This window comes from Schistocerca serialis, chromosome 3 (assembly GCF_023864345.2).
Source record: "Schistocerca serialis cubense isolate TAMUIC-IGC-003099 chromosome 3, iqSchSeri2.2, whole genome shotgun sequence".
NCBI classification, from domain to species: Eukaryota; Metazoa; Arthropoda; class Insecta; order Orthoptera; family Acrididae; genus Schistocerca; species Schistocerca serialis.
The window spans coordinates 578373545-578395151 of NC_064640.1; the positions used below are offsets into that span (position 1 = coordinate 578373545).

General features: G+C 39.3%; 1 protein-coding gene and 1 long non-coding RNA gene across 5 annotated transcripts in view; one reads left to right on the top strand and one right to left on the bottom strand.

Annotated features, from left to right (window-relative positions):
* LOC126470469 (syntaxin-binding protein 5) overlaps nucleotides 1–21607 on the bottom strand; it is a 1027167-nt gene that overhangs the window by 197633 nt on the left and 807927 nt on the right. For all 4 annotated transcript variants that reach the window (XR_007586213.1, XM_050098331.1, XM_050098330.1 and 1 more), the window contains exons 12-13: nucleotides 16505–16671; nucleotides 15380–15575 (exon numbers count right to left, since the gene is read on the bottom strand). Coding sequence is in view for 3 of the 4 variants with exons in the window: in XM_050098331.1 (XP_049954288.1) it covers nucleotides 15380–15575; nucleotides 16505–16671 (363 nt within the window). In the remaining variant the exon portion in view is untranslated. The remainder of the gene's footprint in view (nucleotides 1–15379; nucleotides 15576–16504; nucleotides 16672–21607) is intronic.
* Nucleotides 15915–21043, top strand: LOC126470470 (uncharacterized). The gene is made up of 3 exons (XR_007586214.1): nucleotides 15915–16036; nucleotides 20491–20642; nucleotides 20827–21043. It is a non-coding gene; the product is annotated as an uncharacterized LOC126470470 (long non-coding RNA).

Here is a 21607-nt window from a genome sequence, read left to right on the forward strand (position 1 = left end):
TTGAGCCACAACATTCTATATGAGAGGACACTTCTTAAATATAAGAAGTAGACAGGGAACAAATGATAGTAATCAGTGTTGACAATTTTGGAGAAACCAAGACTTGCTGCCAAGGCATTTTGGGGTAATGACACCAACAAGTATTAGAGGAGGAAGAAGTGGAATGGGAAATAAATTTATGGAGCCTTCCACTGGGCAAAGCTACTAACACTGTTGTGCTGCAAGAAAAAGTGTTCCACCTAGCTACTGGGGAGAGAGAAGACATGGTCAAATTACTAGAGGGGCACAAGGAGCTACTTAATCCTCAGGGACTATTACCTGCCACACCTCAAAATACTGAATTTCCACAAGGAATGTTCCACTGATCTGCTGGAGGCTGTATCACATTCTGCACCTCCTATAGCTAGCAGTGGAGGAATACACCAAAACAGCACCTATGCACAGGTATCACAGAAGAAAGTAGCAGCACTTTAGCCTGTTCCAGTATAATAATTTCCCAGAAAAACACAAACTGAAGCAAAGTATACCAGTTCTAATGCAATTACCAATAAGTGAACCAACATATGTGGCAGATGTTCTCATGAATATCACATAGATCTGGACAATCTGGAGTCTTGCTATTATTTCATGACTATGTATGTGAAGATGGCTAACAAGAACTGGAGGTAGCAACAAAGGATTCTCAGTACTGTCAGTTGCTCTTTGGGTTAACATAACATGCTATCAACATTTTTATGCCCACTGGACAGGTACTATGAGACCTAAAATCAAGTCATACCCACTATCTCTGACACAGTATTAGCCAGAATGGGATATTACTAGACCCTCAGCTCAGGCAAGTCATGAAGGAGTTCCTTATACTTACGACATGGAAGGGATTATGACGATTTCTAGGCATGCAGTTTGAGGAAGCCCTTGTACAACTAAAGGGCCTATTCACTCCCAGTCCTCTCCTTATAAATCTGTATTATGAAGAGTCATTTATCCTGTCATGCAATGATAGCAGTTTAGCTATTGGGTGCACTCTATTCCAAGAAACTGATGGAGAGTGACATCCAGTAGCTTATGCCTTCAAACACAGATGAATAAAGTGAAGAAAAAATACACCACCTTGAAAAGTAGTTACTAACTGGATTCTGAGTATCCAGTTTCCACAATTACCTGTGTGGCAGGCATTTCAAGGCAGTGACTCACCATGCCCCATTCTGATGACTCCTCAGTTTGAAATACCCTGACAGTCAACCTACAAGATAGGCATTATGACTCAGTTAATTTAGTTAACAAATGTTTTAGTACACACGAAAGAAGCACTGTTACAGTGGTTGCGGTCAGCTGAATAGGTCAGCTGATGAATGGTGCATGTCATAGAACAATATCCCAGGCTGTTTGTAGTTTGAATCACGCTCACAGTTCTGTACTGATAATGTGATTCTCTACTGGTAGACATGGTGTGGGAGACATATTATTATACTTGCGACCTAGTGCAAGGAAGTGTTGAGACACGTGAAGGACACCATATTGTTTGGCTGGATAGGAGAAAGTAGGGGGGGAGGGGGCGGTAGTGCACCATCAATTGCAGAACTGTAGAGAATCACTAGTGGAGGACTCAGAAAAGTGATTAGTAACAGTGTATGAGTAACTGTGCATTTTGAACCCAGCAAATGGAACTTGGGCATCAGGAAGCACTGTTACAAAGGCTGTCAAAAGCCAGAAGATTGGACTAGATATTCAAGGGTCCTCAGAGTTCCATCAAACCAAGTACATCCTCACTAATAGCGACCACTTGCCTAGGTAAATACAAATGGTGCAAATCCCAGGCAAGCAAACACAAATAACCTATTGGCTACAGAAGTTTGGGAATTCTAATGTCATAGTTAAAAGGTAAGGTACGAACATACTGTAAAAGTTGCTGACACAATTTTATAGGCTCCTAAGGATTCATAAATTTTGAACCATTGCATTTGTAGCCTACAAAATTTTGAACCATTGCATTTGTAGCCTACACCAGTTCTAAAATTCATGAGAAGAAGGGCAGTTTCCACCTGAATATATTGACAGAAAAAAATTCCTCCCTTGGTAATTGTGAAGCCTTCAGAGTTAGGGATTCTTTAGTTAACACCTGTGCTAGATGGCAAAGCCACGAGAAGGAAGAGCAAAGAGCTAATACAGAAGAGATTAAACAGTAAAATGGAGCAGTGATAAGCAAAGTGGTGATGCTGAAATTCCTCATGGGGCAGTACATGCTTCTGAGTAACCCATATGGCCCTACAGGGAAGACCACCATATTTCTCATAAGTATAGCAGTCTGAATCAGGTAGTTGAAATGACTTCCACAAAGAACCCCAATGAGTAGCCAACTAGCAGCAGATTCCTACCTATACCAGTACCTGCAACATGAATGGAGGAGGGAGCACCTTATTGTTATATCTGTTTGGCATATAACAGAAATGCTTTGTAATTATCTTTTGTTTTCTTTGTTTTGTAACTATTGTTTCTTACAGAAACACATGTTGGCAACAGACAGTGAGGTTATTAGCAACCTTGCTAAAATAGTAAGTAAACACCACTCACAGATTAGGCCTTAGACCTCTTCCTCCTGGTCAATTGCTACCTACAAGAAAGTAAGAGGAGTAATCTGTGATTGTGGAACATGTGATCAGCATGTCAACAATCCCTCCAGCCATTGTTGCCAGTAGGTGAATCCTGATGATGCCGCTGCTTGTTTATTCAAGCAGCTCCTCATTTTGCCTCACAAGGGCTAAGTGGATTCAGGACCAGAACTAATTACAAAAAAATGATGCAATGGGAACTGGCCCTGGGTCCTTCCAAATCGAAGACAATGATGCCACCCATTCAGCTGTAGAGGAGGTCCGAGATGGATGTGGTTAAAAGAGTTAAAACTAAAAGTGCCAAAAGTATAATTTCTCTTAAGGTTACAAACACGCACTCCCACATTCAGTCACATTCACCCAACCCATCATACCCAGCCACGAGGAATGTAAGGTTTGCTACTTTTTCATTGTTATAATGTGTTTTTTAAATCCGTAACTGATCTACAGTTTTCTTCCTAAGAGGGGAAGAGGTGCAGTGGCCATATTTCCCCATGCTATCTGTATGGATGAATGGCATGCTTCATGTCATGTTTGATGTCAAAACCTAGTTGATCACTTCACAGCTAATGACACACTATGTCAACACTGGTACACCTGGGAATGCCAGAATTTAGGCAGAGCTCAGCCAGCAATGATGCGAATGTAGCCCAGTACTCCTCTGCATACGAGATATATTCAACGAGTCACTACATCAATCCCTGTGCTGTGCCACACCCTGCTGCCTACAGTGTTGGGGGTTGTTGCTTACAAAACAACCTCTACACGAGTCATAGTGAGCCATACCAATGAAAGGCCGAATATAATGTACAGTATGCGTCACACTGTCTTTCTCCATTGGCATCATCTGAAGCAATCCTCCTGCTCACCAGACTCACCTATGTGTAGCTATTAGTGGCTGCTGAATCAGTCAGTCCTCAAGGCAAGTCCCCAAGTGCCTTCAATGACACACATGTCCAAATCTCCAGGACTGCCTCAATGACTAACTCCAGGAACCAATACATCCTGTACTTTTCAATGCATTCTGCAGTACAGATATCAGAGAATTATAGGCATTGCTGAAAATTAAATTCTTGAAGACAAGTATCCCCACAGCAGCTTTAGCTGAATAATGCAGGAATACAAAACAACAGTATTCCAACAATGTACCAAACTTCAGAAGGAATCTGCTTGGACAAGCACTGCCATGCAGATTAGCTATCTACCATAATTTCAAGATTTATTCTTGTATATGACCCAGCTTGTTCTCTGCAGTCCACTGCCTTTACATGCCAATCATAGTTGTATCAATGTACCCCTTATAGACAGCAATTTAATAGTTAACATCTGACAGCTCTTTTTATTTTTTTATCACTCAGCTTTTCTCATACTCACTAATCTGTTTATATGGCTCCCTCAGCTATAAACAGTGATCTGTCTCCTATCAAGAGGTTTATAATTGACATATGAAAGGAATTCTCATCACCCTATCATTCTTGTAACTTTCATTCTGTTCCGACACTTTCTTCATGACAATGCAGATTAAGAAACACTAATGTCCAATAATGGCTAAACACACAAACTGCAAGAAAAAGCTAGTAATTTGAAAGAAGGAAAAACCAGAAACATTTTCAGATAGAAAAAGAATATTTACTGGTACTGGTACTGGTACTGCAATGCATACTGTATGTCACAGTGTTTTCAAGTTAGTGCAATTGGTTCCTTGTCAGTGAAGTAGCAGGAGTAAAAATATCAACATACTGTAGGCTACATAGTTTCACAAATGTTGAGTATATTGAAAGATTTATTCCACTGAGCCAAGTAGCTAAGATGTGTACAATATTTGCAACCAACAGAAAATTATCTGCGTAAAATATATGAGAAATATCACTTCAGTAATTATCAGTTAATGTCTAGATGTTTAATATGCTGCAAATATTTATAAACAAACCAATTTTTCTATAGTATGTCAAATATTATATTAATTTATCCTTGGTGTGTTTCAAAAACCATACGAATTTTCCAAGTAGATAAATAAGGGTTGTACATGAATTAAAACATCAATTCTTATCCAATTTATTTTATTTAATATGCATTGAAAAATAGCTGATGAAAGAAACATAAGATAATCCAACCAGAACACCAAAAATTCTTCCTTCTTAATGGCCTCACCTTTCATGAAAAATCTAATATGAAAAGTGAGTGACAATATTTCATCTGCAATTGATTTGTATCTTTATTTTTAGCAAATAATACAGTCTGCTGTAATGTCAAACTGTGAAATTGTCTACTTGTAAGACACAAGACGTACCCATGGTCTAATGATTAGCACTGGGGGCTACTAATACCTAGTGATCATCTGGAGCAAGACCCACTCAGCCTCATGAGACTAACTTAGAAGATGCTTGGTAACTCAAGAAGCAAAACTGACCCTACAAGCTGCTGAAGTAGCCTCAAATCTAAAGACTTGCACCAGACTGGGAGAACTACAACGCCGTCATCAAGACACATATATTACACAAAATATATAGTTTCTATAAATAATTACAGCCTTGTATGTATATCATGTCAGTGTTCCAGATCATCTACTTCACATCATAAAGTATAGAAGACATCAAAAACACAATGTCTATAAACAAGTTGGCAATGCACCTTAAAGTACCAATTCAACTACATTCCACAATAATGTCATGTCACATATAAGAAACACATTTCTAGCATTTAAACCATCACAACAGTTGTACAATGTTTAATTATAATGACTGGTTTCAACTAATGAGTAGTCATCAACTTTTCATGAAATTTTACAACTTATCTAAATGCCTGGAGAGTTAGTATCCACTAAAAAAATTCTTTCTGAAGCCTAAACCAACTGACAAAGCCACTACTAAAAGGCTGTGCTCCACAAGTGTCATAGTATGGCAACTGCTTGGCCCCTCATCCCATCCTTCCCCTCAGAAAACAAAAATTAACAACTTTGCAAACTGAATTCACATCCTGCTCTGCTTACAGACAGGCATTTCAGGTCAGTATGAATGTGGGGGGGAAAAAGCCATCGAGAGTGACTAGTAGCAAGTGTGCCAAGCACTGCATGTCACATATTCTCAAAACTGTTTCACTGTTCACTGCTGTTTTCCTTGCAATTGAAAATGTTAGGTGACTCTTTTTTTTAAGATCTTCTAATATCATTTTACCTTAAACTGGCAATGTTTTTGCTCAAGTTACAAGCCAATGTCAAAAACTACTAAAATGTGAGTAAATAAATATTCACACAAATCTGAACACTATACACCTGGTAGCAAAATAATATGTACAGCCATGTGGGGTAGCCATGCAATCTGAGGCATCTTGTCACGGTTCGTGCAGCTCCCCCCGTTGGAGGTTCGAGTCCTCTCTCAGGCGTGCGTGTGTGTGTGTGTGTGTGTGTGTGTGTGTGTGTGTGTGTGTGTGTGTGTGTGTTTTGTTCTTAGCACAAGTTAGTTTAAGTTAGATTAAGTAGTGTGTAAGCCTAGGGAATGATGACCTCAGAAGTTTGATCCCGTAGTCCTTATCACAAATTTCCAAAATATGTACAAATCTTGTACTAACTTTCTATGTTTCTCTCTCTCTCTCTCTCTCTCTCTCTCTCTCTCTCTCTCTCTGGGTACGTTTGGTGATTAATAAATACAATGTTTCCAATAGCTCTGAATTTTATTTAGTAGGAAATTGTCCTTTGTTTCTTTCCCTCCCTCTCCCTTCCACGAAATTAAAAAAAAAAAAGTGATCTTTTCCCTCTTCCCTCAAAATCGCTCAGATCCTAGGAATGCTCTTGTGCTAACAGGTGACAATGTTTGCACCAAACTTTACACGAGTTCACAGAGCAGGTAAGCAACAATACAGACAAACTTTTACTACCCTGCAGTGATTCTGTAAATGATTAACAACAAGAATAACAAACAGTCATATTTTTATGTCTTTTAATTTGTTTTATGTGCCACAAAGATTAACATGCAAGTTAATTTTATCCATATGAAATAATAATGCTGCCTTTTCCTGTTAAGATAAAAGTAAAAATAAAGTGAAACCTGCACATGAAGTCCTAAAGAAGATCAGTGATTCCTTTAAAAGCAACTGCTCCTTCACAGATCTGAACTAGAAGACCATTTAATGTGGCCACATTCATCCCTTGTCGTTTCTTTAGCCTAATCAATCTCACATATTCACTGATGCCAGTTACAGCACATTAACACAAAAATATATGAGTCCATGATAATCACCTTCCTGAAAGGGTGTAAGTACTACCACTGTCATCATCACCCTCATTATTATTATTATTATTATTATTATTATTATTATTATTATTATTATTATTCATGTCACATTTAATTCTCTTCAAACAGATCAAAAATATATCTTAGGACACTCCCATGTCATCTTATGTAAATCTGTATCACTTCTACACATATTTTGTGGACTCCTTTTGCTCTCGGTTCATAAGTACACTACCAGACAAAATGTTTTTATTACTTATCACAAGTACAAATTTGTGGTTAAAACAGGTATTTCATTTTGAATATTCTATAATATCCCCATTCTGATAATAAAACAGGAATAAACATGTGAAGACAAAGAGACACTGTTGTGTATTTGATTGGTTGTTCACACAGAGGGGTGCTTATGAGTACCTGCGACCACACTAATGTGCCTTTACCTACAAAGGTTTCCATTCAAACAGGCCTCAGAGCATCATCTCATGTGTATCAAACAAATGGCTCTGAGCACTATGGGACTTAACATCTGTGGTCATCAGTCTGTGTATCAAACAGCTCACATTAGTTTACAGTAAATTGTATGGATACAGCAGCTTGTTTGTATGCCTAATCAGCTCCATACCATATTACCTCCTAATGCAACAGAAGGAGGAGGCTGGAATTGAAAAATGTGCTACAATTGTAGCTCTGCATTAGAAAGACTAGTCTAGTATGATGATAACAACAAAAGTTGACACAGCCCAATCTACAGTGGTGTATACATTGCAACGATTCAAGCGAACTGGTGCCAATGTAGGTGTTTCCTGATCTGGAAGACCCAAGTAACATCATACAGGGAGAGCAGTTCATGTGTCTTCAGAGTAAACATCAGAGGATTCATATAGCACCTGAAATTCACAAGGAAGTAAATAATGTGCAAGGAGGGCCAATATCTGTCTCAACAGTGCAATGCCATCTTTGTGAACAAGGCTTGAAAATGGTGCATAAGGCCCAAATAACCTTTATTATGCAAACAAAATCAGGTGAAAAGATTGCAATGGGCACAGTAACATAAAAACCAGAGTGCACAGCAATGGTCCAAGGTGTTATTCAAGGACAAATCTAAGTTTGAAGTATTTGGAAGCCTTCATTGAATGTTTGTCAGTGAAGTTCATGGGGAATCAGAGGCTGAGACGGTTCTGCGACCGTGTGGGCTGCAGATTCCTCGACTTGCGCCATAGGGTGGTGGGGTTTCGGGTTCCGCTGGATAGGTCAGGAGTCCACTACACGCAACAAGCGGCTACACGGGTAGCAGGGGTTGTGTGGCGTGGGCTGGGCGGTTTTTTAGGTTAGATGGCCTTGGGCAAGTACAGAAAGGGCAACAGCCTCAACGGGTGCGGGGCAAAGTCAGGACATGCGGGGAACAAGCAGCAATCGGTATTGTAATTGTCAACTGTCGAAGCTGCGTTGGCAAAGTACCGGAACTTCAAGCGCTGATAGAAAGCACCGAAGCTGAAATCGTTATAGGTACAGAAAGCTGGCTTAAGCCAGAGATAAATTCTGCCAAAATTTTTACAAAGGTACAGACGGTGTTTAGAAAGGATAGATTGCATGCAACCAGTGGTGGAGTGTTCGTCGCTGTTAGTAGTAGTTTATCCTGTAGTGAAGTAGAAGTGGGTAGTTCCTGTGAATTATTATGGGTGGAGGTTACACTAAACAACCGAACTAGGTTAATAATTGGCTCCTTTTACCGACCTCCCGACTCAGCAGCATTAGTGGCAAAACAACTGAGAGAAAATTTGGAATACATTTCACATAAATTTTCTCAGCATGTTATAGTCTTAGGTGGAGATTTCAATTTACCAGATATAGACTGGGACACTCAGATGTTTAGGACGGGTGGTAGGGACAGAGCATCGAGTGACATTATACTGAGTGCACTATCCGAAAATTACCTCGAGCAATTAAACAGAGAACCGACTCGTGGAGATAACATCTTGGACCTACTGATAACAAACAGACCCGAACTTTTCGACTCTGTATGTACAGAACAGGGAATCAGTGATCATAAGGCTGTTGCAGCATCCCTGAATATGGAAGTTAATAGGAATATAAAAAAAGGGAGGAAGGTTTATCTGTTTAGCAAGAGTAATAGAAGGCAGATTTCAGACTACCTAACAGATCAAAACGAAAATTTCTGTTCCGACACTGACAATGTTGAGTGTTTATGGAAAAAGTTCAAGGCAATCGTAAAATGCGTTTTAGACAGGTACGTGCCGAGTAAAACTGTGAGGGACGGGAAAAATCCACCGTGGTACAACAACAAAGTTAGGAAACTACTGCGAAAGCAAAGAGAGCTCCACTCCAAGTTTAAACGCAGCCAAAACCTCTCAGACAAACAGAAGCTAAACGATGTCAAAGTTAGTGTAAGGAGGGCTATGCATGAAGCGTTCATTGAATTCGAAAGTAAAATTCTATGTACCGACTTGACAGAAAATCCTAGGAAGTTCTGGTCTTACGTTAAATCAGTAAGTGGCTCGAAACAGCATATCCAGACACTACGGGATGATGATGGCATTGAAACAGAGGATGACACGCGTAAAGCTGAAATACTAAACACCTTTTTCCAAAGCTGTTTCACAGAGGAAGACCGCACTGCAGTTCCTTTTCTAAATCCTCGCACAAACGAAAAAATGGCTGACATCGAAATAAGTGTCCAAGGAATAGAAAAGCAACTGGAATCACTCAATAGAGGAAAGTCCACTGGACCTGACGGGATACCAATTCGATTCTACACAGAGTACGCGAAAGAACTTGCCCCCCTTCTAACAGCCGTGTACCGCAAGTCTCTAGAGGAACGGAGGGTTCCAAATGATTGGAAAAGAGCACAGATAGTCCCAGTCTTCAAGAAGGGTCGTCGAGCAGATGCGCAAAACTATAGACCTATATCTCTTACGTCGATCTCTTGTAGAATTTTAGAACATGTTTTTTGCTCGCGTATCATGTCATTTCTGGAAACCCAGAATCTACTATGTAGGAATCAACATGGATTCCGGAAACAGCGATCGTGTGAGACCCAACTCGCCTTATTTGTTCATGAGACCCAGAAAATATTAGCTACAGGCTCCCAGGTAGATGCTATTTTTCTTGACTTCCGGAAGGCGTTCGATACAGTTCCGCACTGTCGCCTGATAAACAAAGTAAGAGCCTACGGAATATCAGACCAGCTGTGTGGCTGGATTGAAGAGTTTTTAGCAAACAGAACACAGCATGTTGTTATCAATGGAGAGACGTCTACAGACGTTAAAGTAACCTCTGGCGTGCCACAGGGGAGTGTTATGGGACCATTGCTTTTCACAATATATATAAATGACCTAGTAGATAGTGTCGGAAGTTCCATGCGGCTTTTTGCGGATGATGCTGTAGTATACAGAGAAGTTACTGCATTAGAAAATTGTAGCGAAATACAGGAAGATCTGCAGCGGATAGGCACTTGGTGCAGGGAGTGGCAACTGACCCTTAACATAGACAAATGTAATGTATTGCGAATACATAGAAAGAAGGATCCTTTATTGTACGATTATATGATAGCGGGACAAACACTGGTAGCAGTTACTTCTGTAAAATATCTGGGAGTGTGCGTACGGAACGATTTGAAGTGGAATGATCATATAAAATTAATTGTTGGTAAGGCGGGTACCAGGTTGAGATTCATTGGGAGAGTGCTTAGAAAATGTAGTCCATCAACAAAGGAGGTGGCTTACAAAACACTCGTTCGACCTATACTTGAGTATTGCTCATCAGTGTGGGATCCGTACCAGGTCGGGTTGACGGAGGAGATAGAGAAGATCCAAAGAAGAGCGGCGCGTTTCGTCACCGGGTTATTTGGTAACCGTGATAGCGTTACGGAGATGTTTAATAAACTCAAGTGGCAGACTCTGCAAGAGAGGCGCTCTGCATCGCGGTGTAGCTTGCTCGCCAGGTTTCGAGAGGGTGCGTTTCTGGATGAGGTATCGAATATATTGCTTCCCCCTACTTATACCTCCCGAAGAGATAACGAATGTAAAATTAGAGAGATTAGAGCGCGCACGGAGGCTTTCAGACAGTCGTTCTTCCCGCGAACCATACGCGACTGGAACAGGAAAGGGAGGTAATGACAGTGGCACGTAAAGTGCCCTCCACCACACACCGTTGGGTGGCTTGCGGAGTATCAATGTAGATGTAGATGTAGAATGTGTGAAGAGTCAATGTGTGATGCCAGCAGTGAAGAATGGTGGAGGATCAGTCGTTGTGTGGGGATGTTTTGTAGGTGATAATGTTGGTGATCAAGTGAGAATCAATGGAACATTAAAGAAGGAAGGATATCACAGGATACTGATCAACTATGTAGTTCCATCTAGAAAGAGACTTACTGGTCATGGCTTTGTTCTACAGGAGGCTCTAGGCACTATGGGGCTTAACATCTGAGGTCATCAGTACCCTAGACTTAGAACAACTTAAACCTAACTAACCTAAGGATATCACACACATCCATGCCCTAGGCAGGATTCGAACCTGTGACCGTAGCAGCAGCGTGGTTCCAGACTAAAGCGCCTAGAACCGCTTGGCCACAGCGGCTGGCTCTACAGGAGGACAATGATCTCAAACATGCTTCTAAATTATGCAGAGGGTATGTCAGTACACAAGATAAATGTGAGAACTGAAGAATATAATTTGGCCAAGTTAGTCACCTGACTAAAAACCTGTTGAACTCTTATAGGATGAATGTGACAGGGAAAGGTTACAAGACTAATGTCATCTAATGTTGAAGATCTATGGAATAATTTACAGAAATGTCAGATTGAAACACCTGCAAAAACACTATAAAATCATATATACGGAATGTCAAGAGTTTGTGCAGCTCTTCTGAAGGCATAGGGTGGATACTTTGAGTCTATTTCATTTGTATGTAGTGCTTTTACATTGAAATAAAGTATATAGTTTTTATCACAGGTCATGGAAAACTTCTGACCAAACGTGTAACTGCATTAAGGACACTATTTATCACTTACATTTGCTACACACACAAAACCTGTTGTGACAGTTCATTTAGTGGGACCTTAATCAGATGGTGAGTTTCACCTCAGTACATACCATTATTTGATTAAAGGCTATTGGAAAATCTACAATTGACTCTCCTCAGTTGTGGGGAGAATAATATCTCCAAGGCTCAAGATTCCTGTGAAAAGGAGTGATCCCAGTATTTTGCCATGCCGTAAACACATTGAAGTCCAAATCTGAAAGCAATGTCATCAGTGAAATACAATATGTAGCACTGAAATCAAGTTTATCATCAACACCAACATATGGTCAGAACTGAATTGTACTCCTGGATGGAGAGTGCTGCTTTTTATACAAATATTAAATATTCCAGAATATACAAGCATTAGAAACTTAACAGATTTTAAGAATATTCCAGAAATGATGAATACTAAATAACCAATAATTGCTGGCCAGGTTTTAAACTGGCAACCCACAGCACACCAACCAACAATGCTAAGCACTATGCTATACTCAATGTGCCACAGCTTGTGGCAATATTGTTCAATGACTTGGTGAAACCAGAAGATAGATTTACCAATGCGATCACGTACAAGAGCCAAGGAATGCCAGACACAGAAAAGTTAACCTGTCCACAGTACTATTTGCTGTGATTTGTGGCATCGAAGAGTAGCTATGTGTCTCCCGAAATACCAAGACTATTAGTAATTACCAAAAGGATACGCATCATTAGGTGCAAACTGGTGTTATTATTTTGGAAAAGAATAGTGGTGGTTTCCAGACAATGGTTATACTGGGAAATTCACCTTATAGGACCCATCACGACAGAGGGATAGGAGGGAGCCAATTGATGAATGGCAGCTTATTTTATGAATGTTTAAAATACAACCAATCTAAAGAGTAAGTAACAAGTCACAAAATGTGCTGAGGTATGGCAGTATGTTGGTGTTTGGGTGGTTTGAGTGTGGATGGTGAGTGTGACAGCAGATGGTATAGGCAGTGCATAAGCAGCAAACAGCAAAAAGGAAAATGTTGGCAGCTCTACCTGAAACACCAGAAAAACTCATACATGCAATCTTTGCACTTTAAGCTAAGCACTGGGGGTACATACTGAGTTAAATTATGAGAGTGACAAGGGAATTTTGTTAAGTAGAAGACTGAAGGATATGTAGTTTTCTATTACTGTGACGAGTTTTGGTCTGTGCTGCCAAGCCTGACAACTCAAACACTAAACACGACCCATAGCTATTTACACAATGACAGAGTGTTTCATGAGGACACATGCATTTCCAGTATTGCATAGAAACCATCAACCACATAAGCAGTCTGCAATGACCACATAACACTCTAACCCGCTGTTCAAATAGTGTGGCAAGTTGCATATCAGTTTTAACCAAAAATGTAAACTAGATCAGTTAAAGACAGGCTTGGAATGAAGTCCTACAAAATTGTTGCACCATTTAGCACTTCAGACTTGAGTGGCTGGATTGAAGAGTTTTTAGCAAACAGAACACAGCATGTTGTTATCAATGGAGATACGTCTACAGACGTTAAAGTAACCTCTGGCGTGCCACAGGGGAGTGTTATGGGACCACTGCTTTTCACAATATATATAAATGACCTAGTAGATAGTGTCGGAAGTTCCATGCGGCTTTTCGCGGATGATGCTGTAGTATACAGAGAAGTTGCAGCATTAGAAAATTGTAGCGAAATGCAGGAAGATCTGCAGCGGATAGGCACTTGGTGCAGGGAGTGGCAACTGACCCTTAACATAGACAAATGTAATGTATTGCGAATACATAGAAAGAAGGATCCTTTATTGTATGATTATATGATAGCAGAACAAACACTGGTAGCAGTTACTTCTGTAAAATATCTGGGAGTATGCGTGCGGAACGATTTGAAGTGGAATGATCATATAAAATTAATTGTTGGTAAGGCGGGTACCAGGTTGAGATTCATTGGGAGAGTGCTTAGAAATTGTAGTCCATCAACAAAGGAGGTGGCTTACAAAACACTCGTTCGACCTATACTTGAGTATTGCTCATCAGTGTGGGATCCGTACCAGATCGGTTTGACAGAGGAGATAGAGAAGATCCAAAGAATAGCGTCGCGTTTCGTCACAGGGTTATTTGGTAACCGTGATAGCGTTACGGAGATGTTTAATAAACTCAAGTGGCAGACTCTGCAAGAGAGGCGCTCTGCATCGCGGTGTAGCTTGCTCGCCAGGTTTCGAGAGGGTGCCTTTCTGGATGAGGTATCAAATATATTGCTTCCCCCTACTTATACCTCCCGAGGAGATCACGAACGTAAAATTAGAGAGATTCGAGCGCGCACGGAGGCTTTCAGACAGTCGTTCTTCCCGCGAACCATACGCGACTGGAACAGGAAAGGGAGGTAATGACAGTGGCACGTAAAGTGCCCTCCGCCACACACCGTTGGGTGGCTTGCGGAGTATAGATGTAGATGTAGATGTAGATGTAGATGTAGATGTAGAGTGTCCTTAACATCTGCTCACAGAGCTGTGTACAAATACAAACAGAAACTGAATCAAGTAATCTACTAACCAATTAAAATACTGTTGAGTACTGCAACTGGCTGTTGCAGTTTGTGCACAATGGAAAGGTTGACCTTGAAATGCTCTTTTTTCTGATTAAGAATGGCTACTTGTATTGGGGTATGCGAACTCTCAGAACAATTGACATTTTAGCTCTGAAAGTCCTTATTAGTTATACTGAGAGCCTCTCCATAGTGTGAAATCAGGAGTGTTGTGTTCAGTTGGTGGAACAAAAATTACTGGATCAATCATTTTCTGTCCACCCATAACTTCTGACACATATGTGAGCAATACCTGCAAACTTTTTTCAGTGAACTAACAAAAATATCTACAGTTATTTCATGCAGGATGATGCAAGAGTGCATAGCTAATGCATGTATGACAGTATTATGAGCTAATTTTGATGATAGTTACTATCTTATCTTTCCAAGTTATTTCTGTCCACACAATTTTCAACCCAGACCACTTCCTTCTGGCTTCTTGCTCCTTACTTTTCTTTCTCCCCACTGCTCCCATTCCAGTAGTTCACTAGTCTCAGCTGACAGAACACTACTTCCATATATCAGGTTTTCACCAATATTGGAGTATCTGAATGGTAAAATAATCCAAATCCAGTCCAATTTTCAGTTCTATACAGTGCTTTGTTGCCTATGTGCCATAACTTGAATGGTGATGTGTTGTTGTTCATTATAATTTTTGCCCCATATTCAACCACTCATTTAGTCATTAACATATATATTTGCTTTGTTTGGGGTACTTTCACCACATTTAATGTAATTTGTGATTACACAGAATGAGGTAGTGCAGTTATCATACCACTGTAATATGCACACAGAAATGACAATTCTAATCATCAGAATATTTGCCTCCAGTGGACAATCAACAAAGGATCTTGAATTTTTGATGTTCTGGTAACCAAGAATATAAGCAAACACAATAATGAGACAAAGTAATTATGGACCTACCTGGTCTGTGCTGGGAGATCGACATCTTTCATCTGCTTCACGAGAATTGCCTTCACCAGGGTTTCGTTTTGGTGATCTGGGCACTCTCTGGTAAGGATCTGCTGAGCCATATAGATCTGGTGAAGCCATATTTAGAAGGCATGTTTTCTGAACAATGTCAATGATAACAATCCCTGTTTCAGTCCCATAAGCCATCCTGAAAAAGAGTTAACAGTCAAGACAACCTTTTCTAATATATTATAATGTGCATATTAAAAGTGGTAAAAAGCACTGCATGGATAGAATATAGTATTTACAATGGAAAATTGTAACATACATCACATACAGAATGCACTACACATAATTCTGTTTCAGCACACTAGTACGAGAGAAGTCTGCTATTATCCAGAGTACTTTGTTATTATTATGCTCGTAGCATGTCATAACACAAAAATGTTGCTTCAGATAATTGAACTGAGCTTCTCCTTTTTACTGATATGGAAAAACACAGTTGAGAGGATTTATGACTAAAAGGAAAATTTAGCTCCTCGGGCACAACTGATGAGGTATCTTCTTGAAGTGTCATCTTCAAGGGCAAGACACTATGAGAAAGTAGTACTAACTGAAGTAACTACAAAAAATGACAATTTCAGTGGACCTGAAAATCTGCCTTATGGGGTAAGTGAACAAATTATTTGCAACTGCAATCATATCTGATTAATATGCTGACGGATCATATTAGTGGGCAATTTAGGCATAATTTGCTATAGACTATCCCATGAAAAAATTTCATGCATACTATTATGTGGTACCAGTAATGAATGTGTATCCAAACATAGTGACAAATGCTTCCATGAAGGAGCTGAAATTAAATAATGATTAATGCTCCCTTGTGCAAAAGCAGTGAGAAATAGGTTTACATATGTTAACATCCACTGGCCATCAAATTTCCCTTTCGTACTCCGAATGCAGTTACGATAGTGTTTCCTAAGATAATAGAGCAGTTACTTTATTAGTAATACGTAGAATCCTAAAATTAAAAAAGAAATGAAGTTGCAACTGTTATGTATATTACAGTCATCCACAAATTGAAACTTTGGTACATTTTCAAATTCACTGTATCCACTTATGCTTCTCAGTACTTACAGACCATAAGATGAATTGATGCTAAGTGAGGTAATTTGGCCTGGTTGTTCACCATTGACACAGGGGGTAAGGCACACTAGGTGTGCTTGGAAGCCAGGTGGTTTCTTCTGTGGGCCTTGGCGCACTTTCAAAGGTGTAGCAAATTCAGTAGATGAGCCCGAAGAACCCTGAAAGAAGTAGTAACATTTTTAATCTCATTAATATCTCCATCTTTGACATTTTTTATATAGAGCCATTACATAGCACACTAGTTAATTGATAGATGAACACTTTATTTCGTGAGATGCATATTTTGCTTCCTGAGCAGTTCTTTCATTAAATTTTATGTTATATAATTTTGTATGTCAAATAACTGCATAATAAGCCAAAGATGAGTGTCAGATCTGTCAAAATATATTTATTTTCTTTAATTTGCAAGTGTGATCCTGTTTAGTGCACCACCATATAGAAATTCACCACTATCTTCTTTTAAACATGAAGAGTGAAAGGTAAGTCCTGAAAATAATCAACAAACATTTAGCTTGGTTAGAGAAAGAACTGTACCAATGTACCTCACATACAGCAGCCAATCTAGAGCAAAGAACATAGATTGGAAGCCAACTGGAGAGTAACAGCCTGAACAGAAAACTACCAAAATTATAACAAGTTCATCATGTGCTGTGCACAAAATCCAGGCTGCACTATATGTAAGGAAAAACAGAAAATTGATTCCACAAAAGGAGAAAATAGATGTAAGAAGCAATTGTGTGAAACTTATAGAAAAGTTAACTAACTGAATAGAACTGACTTGTGAAGAAAACTGTCAGATTGCCTGCTGCTGATACTGAGGTTCAAAGAATCTGACTGATGAAATTTCTCATACTCATAAAACTATAGCATAGCTTGTTGTGTTAAGCATAATGCAATTAGAAGACTTCTGGAATGCATGTACCACACTACATTCATTCACTTAATGTATTCATTTTTAATGCTGATCATAACACATCATTGTTTTAGAACTGTCAGCACCAGTTCAACCTTGCTTTTCTGCTTCATTTTTGGTAAGATTCCAATTCCCCATTCATAAAGCATATTTGCAAATCTATCTGCTTCTGCATCTCTTGCAAACAATCTATACTTTAATATTACACACAACAGTCTGAGCCTATTTTTGCTAACCTCCTTGACCAAGTGCAGTCAAGTTTGAGTGTATATTTCTGTCACTGAAAGGTAGGAGGGTCGACCAAGAACTTCGATTATGAAGGGATGAGGAAGGAAACTGGGCACAACCTTTTATCAAGAATTATCCCAGCCTTTGCCTAGAAACTTAAATTACAATGTTTGGATGGAGATCTGAAATACCCACCTCATCAGAAAATGTTCTGAAAGCAATTTTCAGATCTCATTGTTTTGCTCTTCTAATTATTGACAGAAATTGGTACATTCAACGTTTTTAAAGTGAAGGCAAGAACTTGTAGGTTTGCCCTCACCATTTAAATGCTAAGAAGCACATGAAACTCAATAGTTTACAGACAATTTGAGAAAGACAGCAGCGATCTTTTTAGTATTTCAATATCTTTGTGAATAATATCCCCTTGCTGCAGAGTTTTACAGCATATTTTGAGTTTGAATATAATAAATTTCCTAGAGATCAAAATGCTCAAGTCCACAGATCAGCATGACGTTTGAAAGCATTGCTCATGCAAAACCCAGCTTGTTCTTTTCTCACATGATATACTGCAAACTATGGATGAAGGGCAACAGACAATTTACATATTTCTAGATTTCTGAAAAGCATTCGACATGGTACCACCTCACTGCAGACTGTTGTTGAAGGTATGTGTATATGCAATAGTCTCCCAGATTTGTGACTGGCACAAAGACTTCTTAACAGAATCTACAGTATGTTGTACTCAATGGCGAGTGTTCATCGGAGACAGTGTAAAATCAAGAGTGCCCAGGGAAGTGTGATAGGACCACTGATGTTTCCTATACACATAAATTATCTGGCACACAGGTGGGCAGCAGTCTGTGGTTGTTCACTGATGATGCTGTGATGTACAGGAAGGTGTTTATGATAAGTGACTGTACGTTAATACAAGATGACTTAGACAACATTTATAGTTGGTGTATTGAATGGTAGCTGGCTCTTAATGTAGAAGAATGTAAGTTAATGTAGATGAGTAGGAAACACAAACCCATAATGTTCTGTTAAAGCATTAGTAGTGTCCTGCTTGATACAGTCCCACCATTTAAATATATGGGCATAACATTGCAAAGCAATATGAAATGGAACAAGCATGTGAGGATTGTGGTAGGCAAGGCAACCTGTCAACTTTAGTTTATTGGGAGAATTTTAGGAAAGTGTAGCTCATCTGTAAAGGAGACTGTATATAGGATGCCAATGTGATCTATTCATGAGTACTGCTTGAGTGTTTAGGATTCGCACCAGGTTGGACTGAAAGAAGACATCAAAGCAATTGAGAGGCAAGATCCTAAATTTGTTACCGGTATGTCAGATCAGCACGCAAGTGTTACAGATATGCTTTGGGAGCTCAAGTGGGAACTCGTGGAGGGGAGAAGACATTCATTTCAAAGAGCACTTCTGAGAAAATTTAGAGAACTGTCATTAGAATCTGACTGCAAAACGACCCTACTGCCACCAACATACATTTCACATACAGACCAGAGACACAACATATGAACAATTAGGGCTCATATGGAGACATACAGACAGTTATTTTTCCCTCACTATCTGTGAGTGGAACAGGAAAGGAAAGGAAATAACTAGTTGTGGTACAGGGTACCCTCCACCACACAGTGTGTGATGGCTTGCAGAGAGAGTATGTAGATGTAGATGTAAAACTGATGACACTATTCTATTAATGAACAAGTTGGCTGAAGAGTGTACACACACACACACACACACACACACACACACACACACACACACACACACACACACACGAAGGTTTAACTTTTAACTTTTACATGATTTTAGAGCTAGTGGCTCCTTCTTCTGGCAGAAGAGTTGAAGGGGAAGTCCTTTTCCTTCACCACAACTCTTCTGCCAGAACGAGCCACTGGCTCTAATAGCTTGCAAAAGGTGAACTCTTTTGTGTGTGTGTATTCCCCTGCTGCCACTTGGTGTGTAGATTTTATCTATCCATATATATTATATTATCAATAATTGATTACCTTCATTGTTATGTTAATAAATGTGGTTATTTCAAAGTCAGTTACATTTAACATTTGTATTTCATCAGTTAACTTGGTACATTGCTTTTGTTTTCATAGTTATAGTAGTATTAAACACATTTTTGTCTGCTGCTTAAAGTTGGTAGAAATTAGGGAACAATCAATAGTAGTCAATGTCATTAATGACACTCGTTTCAGCTCTGCCACTCACATCACCCTTATCACCAAGAGTGTTTTTAGAGTACAAATACAATAACTACCTTGTATGTAGGCGGCTAAAGGCTATGACATAGAAAAAGAGGGAGAGGGAGAGGGAGAGGGAGAGAGGGAGGGAGAGAGGGAGAGAGAGAGAGAGAGAGAGAGAGAGAGAGAGAGAGAGAGAGAGAGAAATAGAAAGGGGGAGACTTTGGGTTTGATACAGGGAGTAAGGACCTGAACAGAAGAACAATAAAACAAAGGCTATGTTACAAAATGCTGAAATGACAGGAGACAAAGACTAGACACACAAAGAGAAGATAGTGAAAATTACTTTAAGACAAACTGCAGATGTAATAAGTGTAGCAGTCTGTCATGGGTTTTACTTGCTTTAGAATATGCTGCAACAAATGTAAGTTTCACTGTGAGTTTCTGTCTTAAAGATAAATAAATAAAAAATAAACACACGAAGAAGAGTATGTAGGAATTTGATAGTGGTCAGAGAAATAACATTACAAACTTTACATTAAATATGTAGTAAATCTAAAACATTATCAGCTTTATAGATGTTTATTTCTCACTTTGACTCAAATGTGAACACTCTATTGCTGCAGGCTTGCATGTGATATGATACAAATCTACCTACATGAGCTATAATCCTTGTGAGGATATTCATTGATGGAGTAGAAGGAGTTGGCCAACAGGAAGTTCTGTAATTCACTCTGATATCAATCTTTATCACTTACAAGACCTTCGATATGCTCTGGTAAGTTATTGAATATATGAGTACCTATGTATTTGACTCCTTTTTCTACTAATGTTATGCTTTAATAGTCCTTATACAGATTATATTTATTAACTGATACAGATTGTTCAAAATACACATGCAAACATGTACTTGGAGTGATTTTTACTCTTTAGAAATGTTTCAGAATTGTTCTTCATTGCAGGTACATAACAGATTGCAAGACGAAGCAAGGACTGGAGTAAAATTCAGGAAGACCTGCGGAGGATTTGCACTTGGTGCAAGGAGTAGCAACTTACTGTCAACATAAGCAAATTTAATGTATTGTGTATATGTAGTTAGAAAGACATATTAGTCCATGACTACAGGATAGCAGAATGCTTGCTGGTAGCAGTTACTTCAGTAAAATATGTAGGAGTATATGTATGGAGTGATTTCAAGCAGATTGTTCACATAAAATTAATCATAGTTGTGCCAGATGCCATACTGAGATTCAATTGATGAATCCTTAAGAAATGTACACCTACACCTAAATACACACTCTCCAAACCACTCTGTGATGCATGATGGAAGGTACCTTGTGACACTACTAGTCATTTCCTTTCCTGTTCTACTTGCAAATGGAGCAAGAGAAAAACAGTCACCTATATGCTTCAGTATGAGCCCTAACTTCTCTCGTCTTCATAATCCTTATCCAAAATGTACATTGGTGGCAGATGAATGTGTCCACAGTCAGCTTCAGTTGCTTGTTCTCTAAATTTTATCAATAGTGTCCCTTCAAAAGACCTTCCCTTCAGGGATTCCCATTTGAGTTCCTGAAGCATCTCCTTAATACTTGCATGTTGATCGAATTTACTGGTAACAAATCTAGCAGCATGGCTCTGAACTGCTTCAATATCTTCCTTTAATCCAACATTGTGCAGATCCCAAACATCCAAACAGTACTCAACAGTGGGTCATGCAAGTGTCCTATACAAGGACTGTCT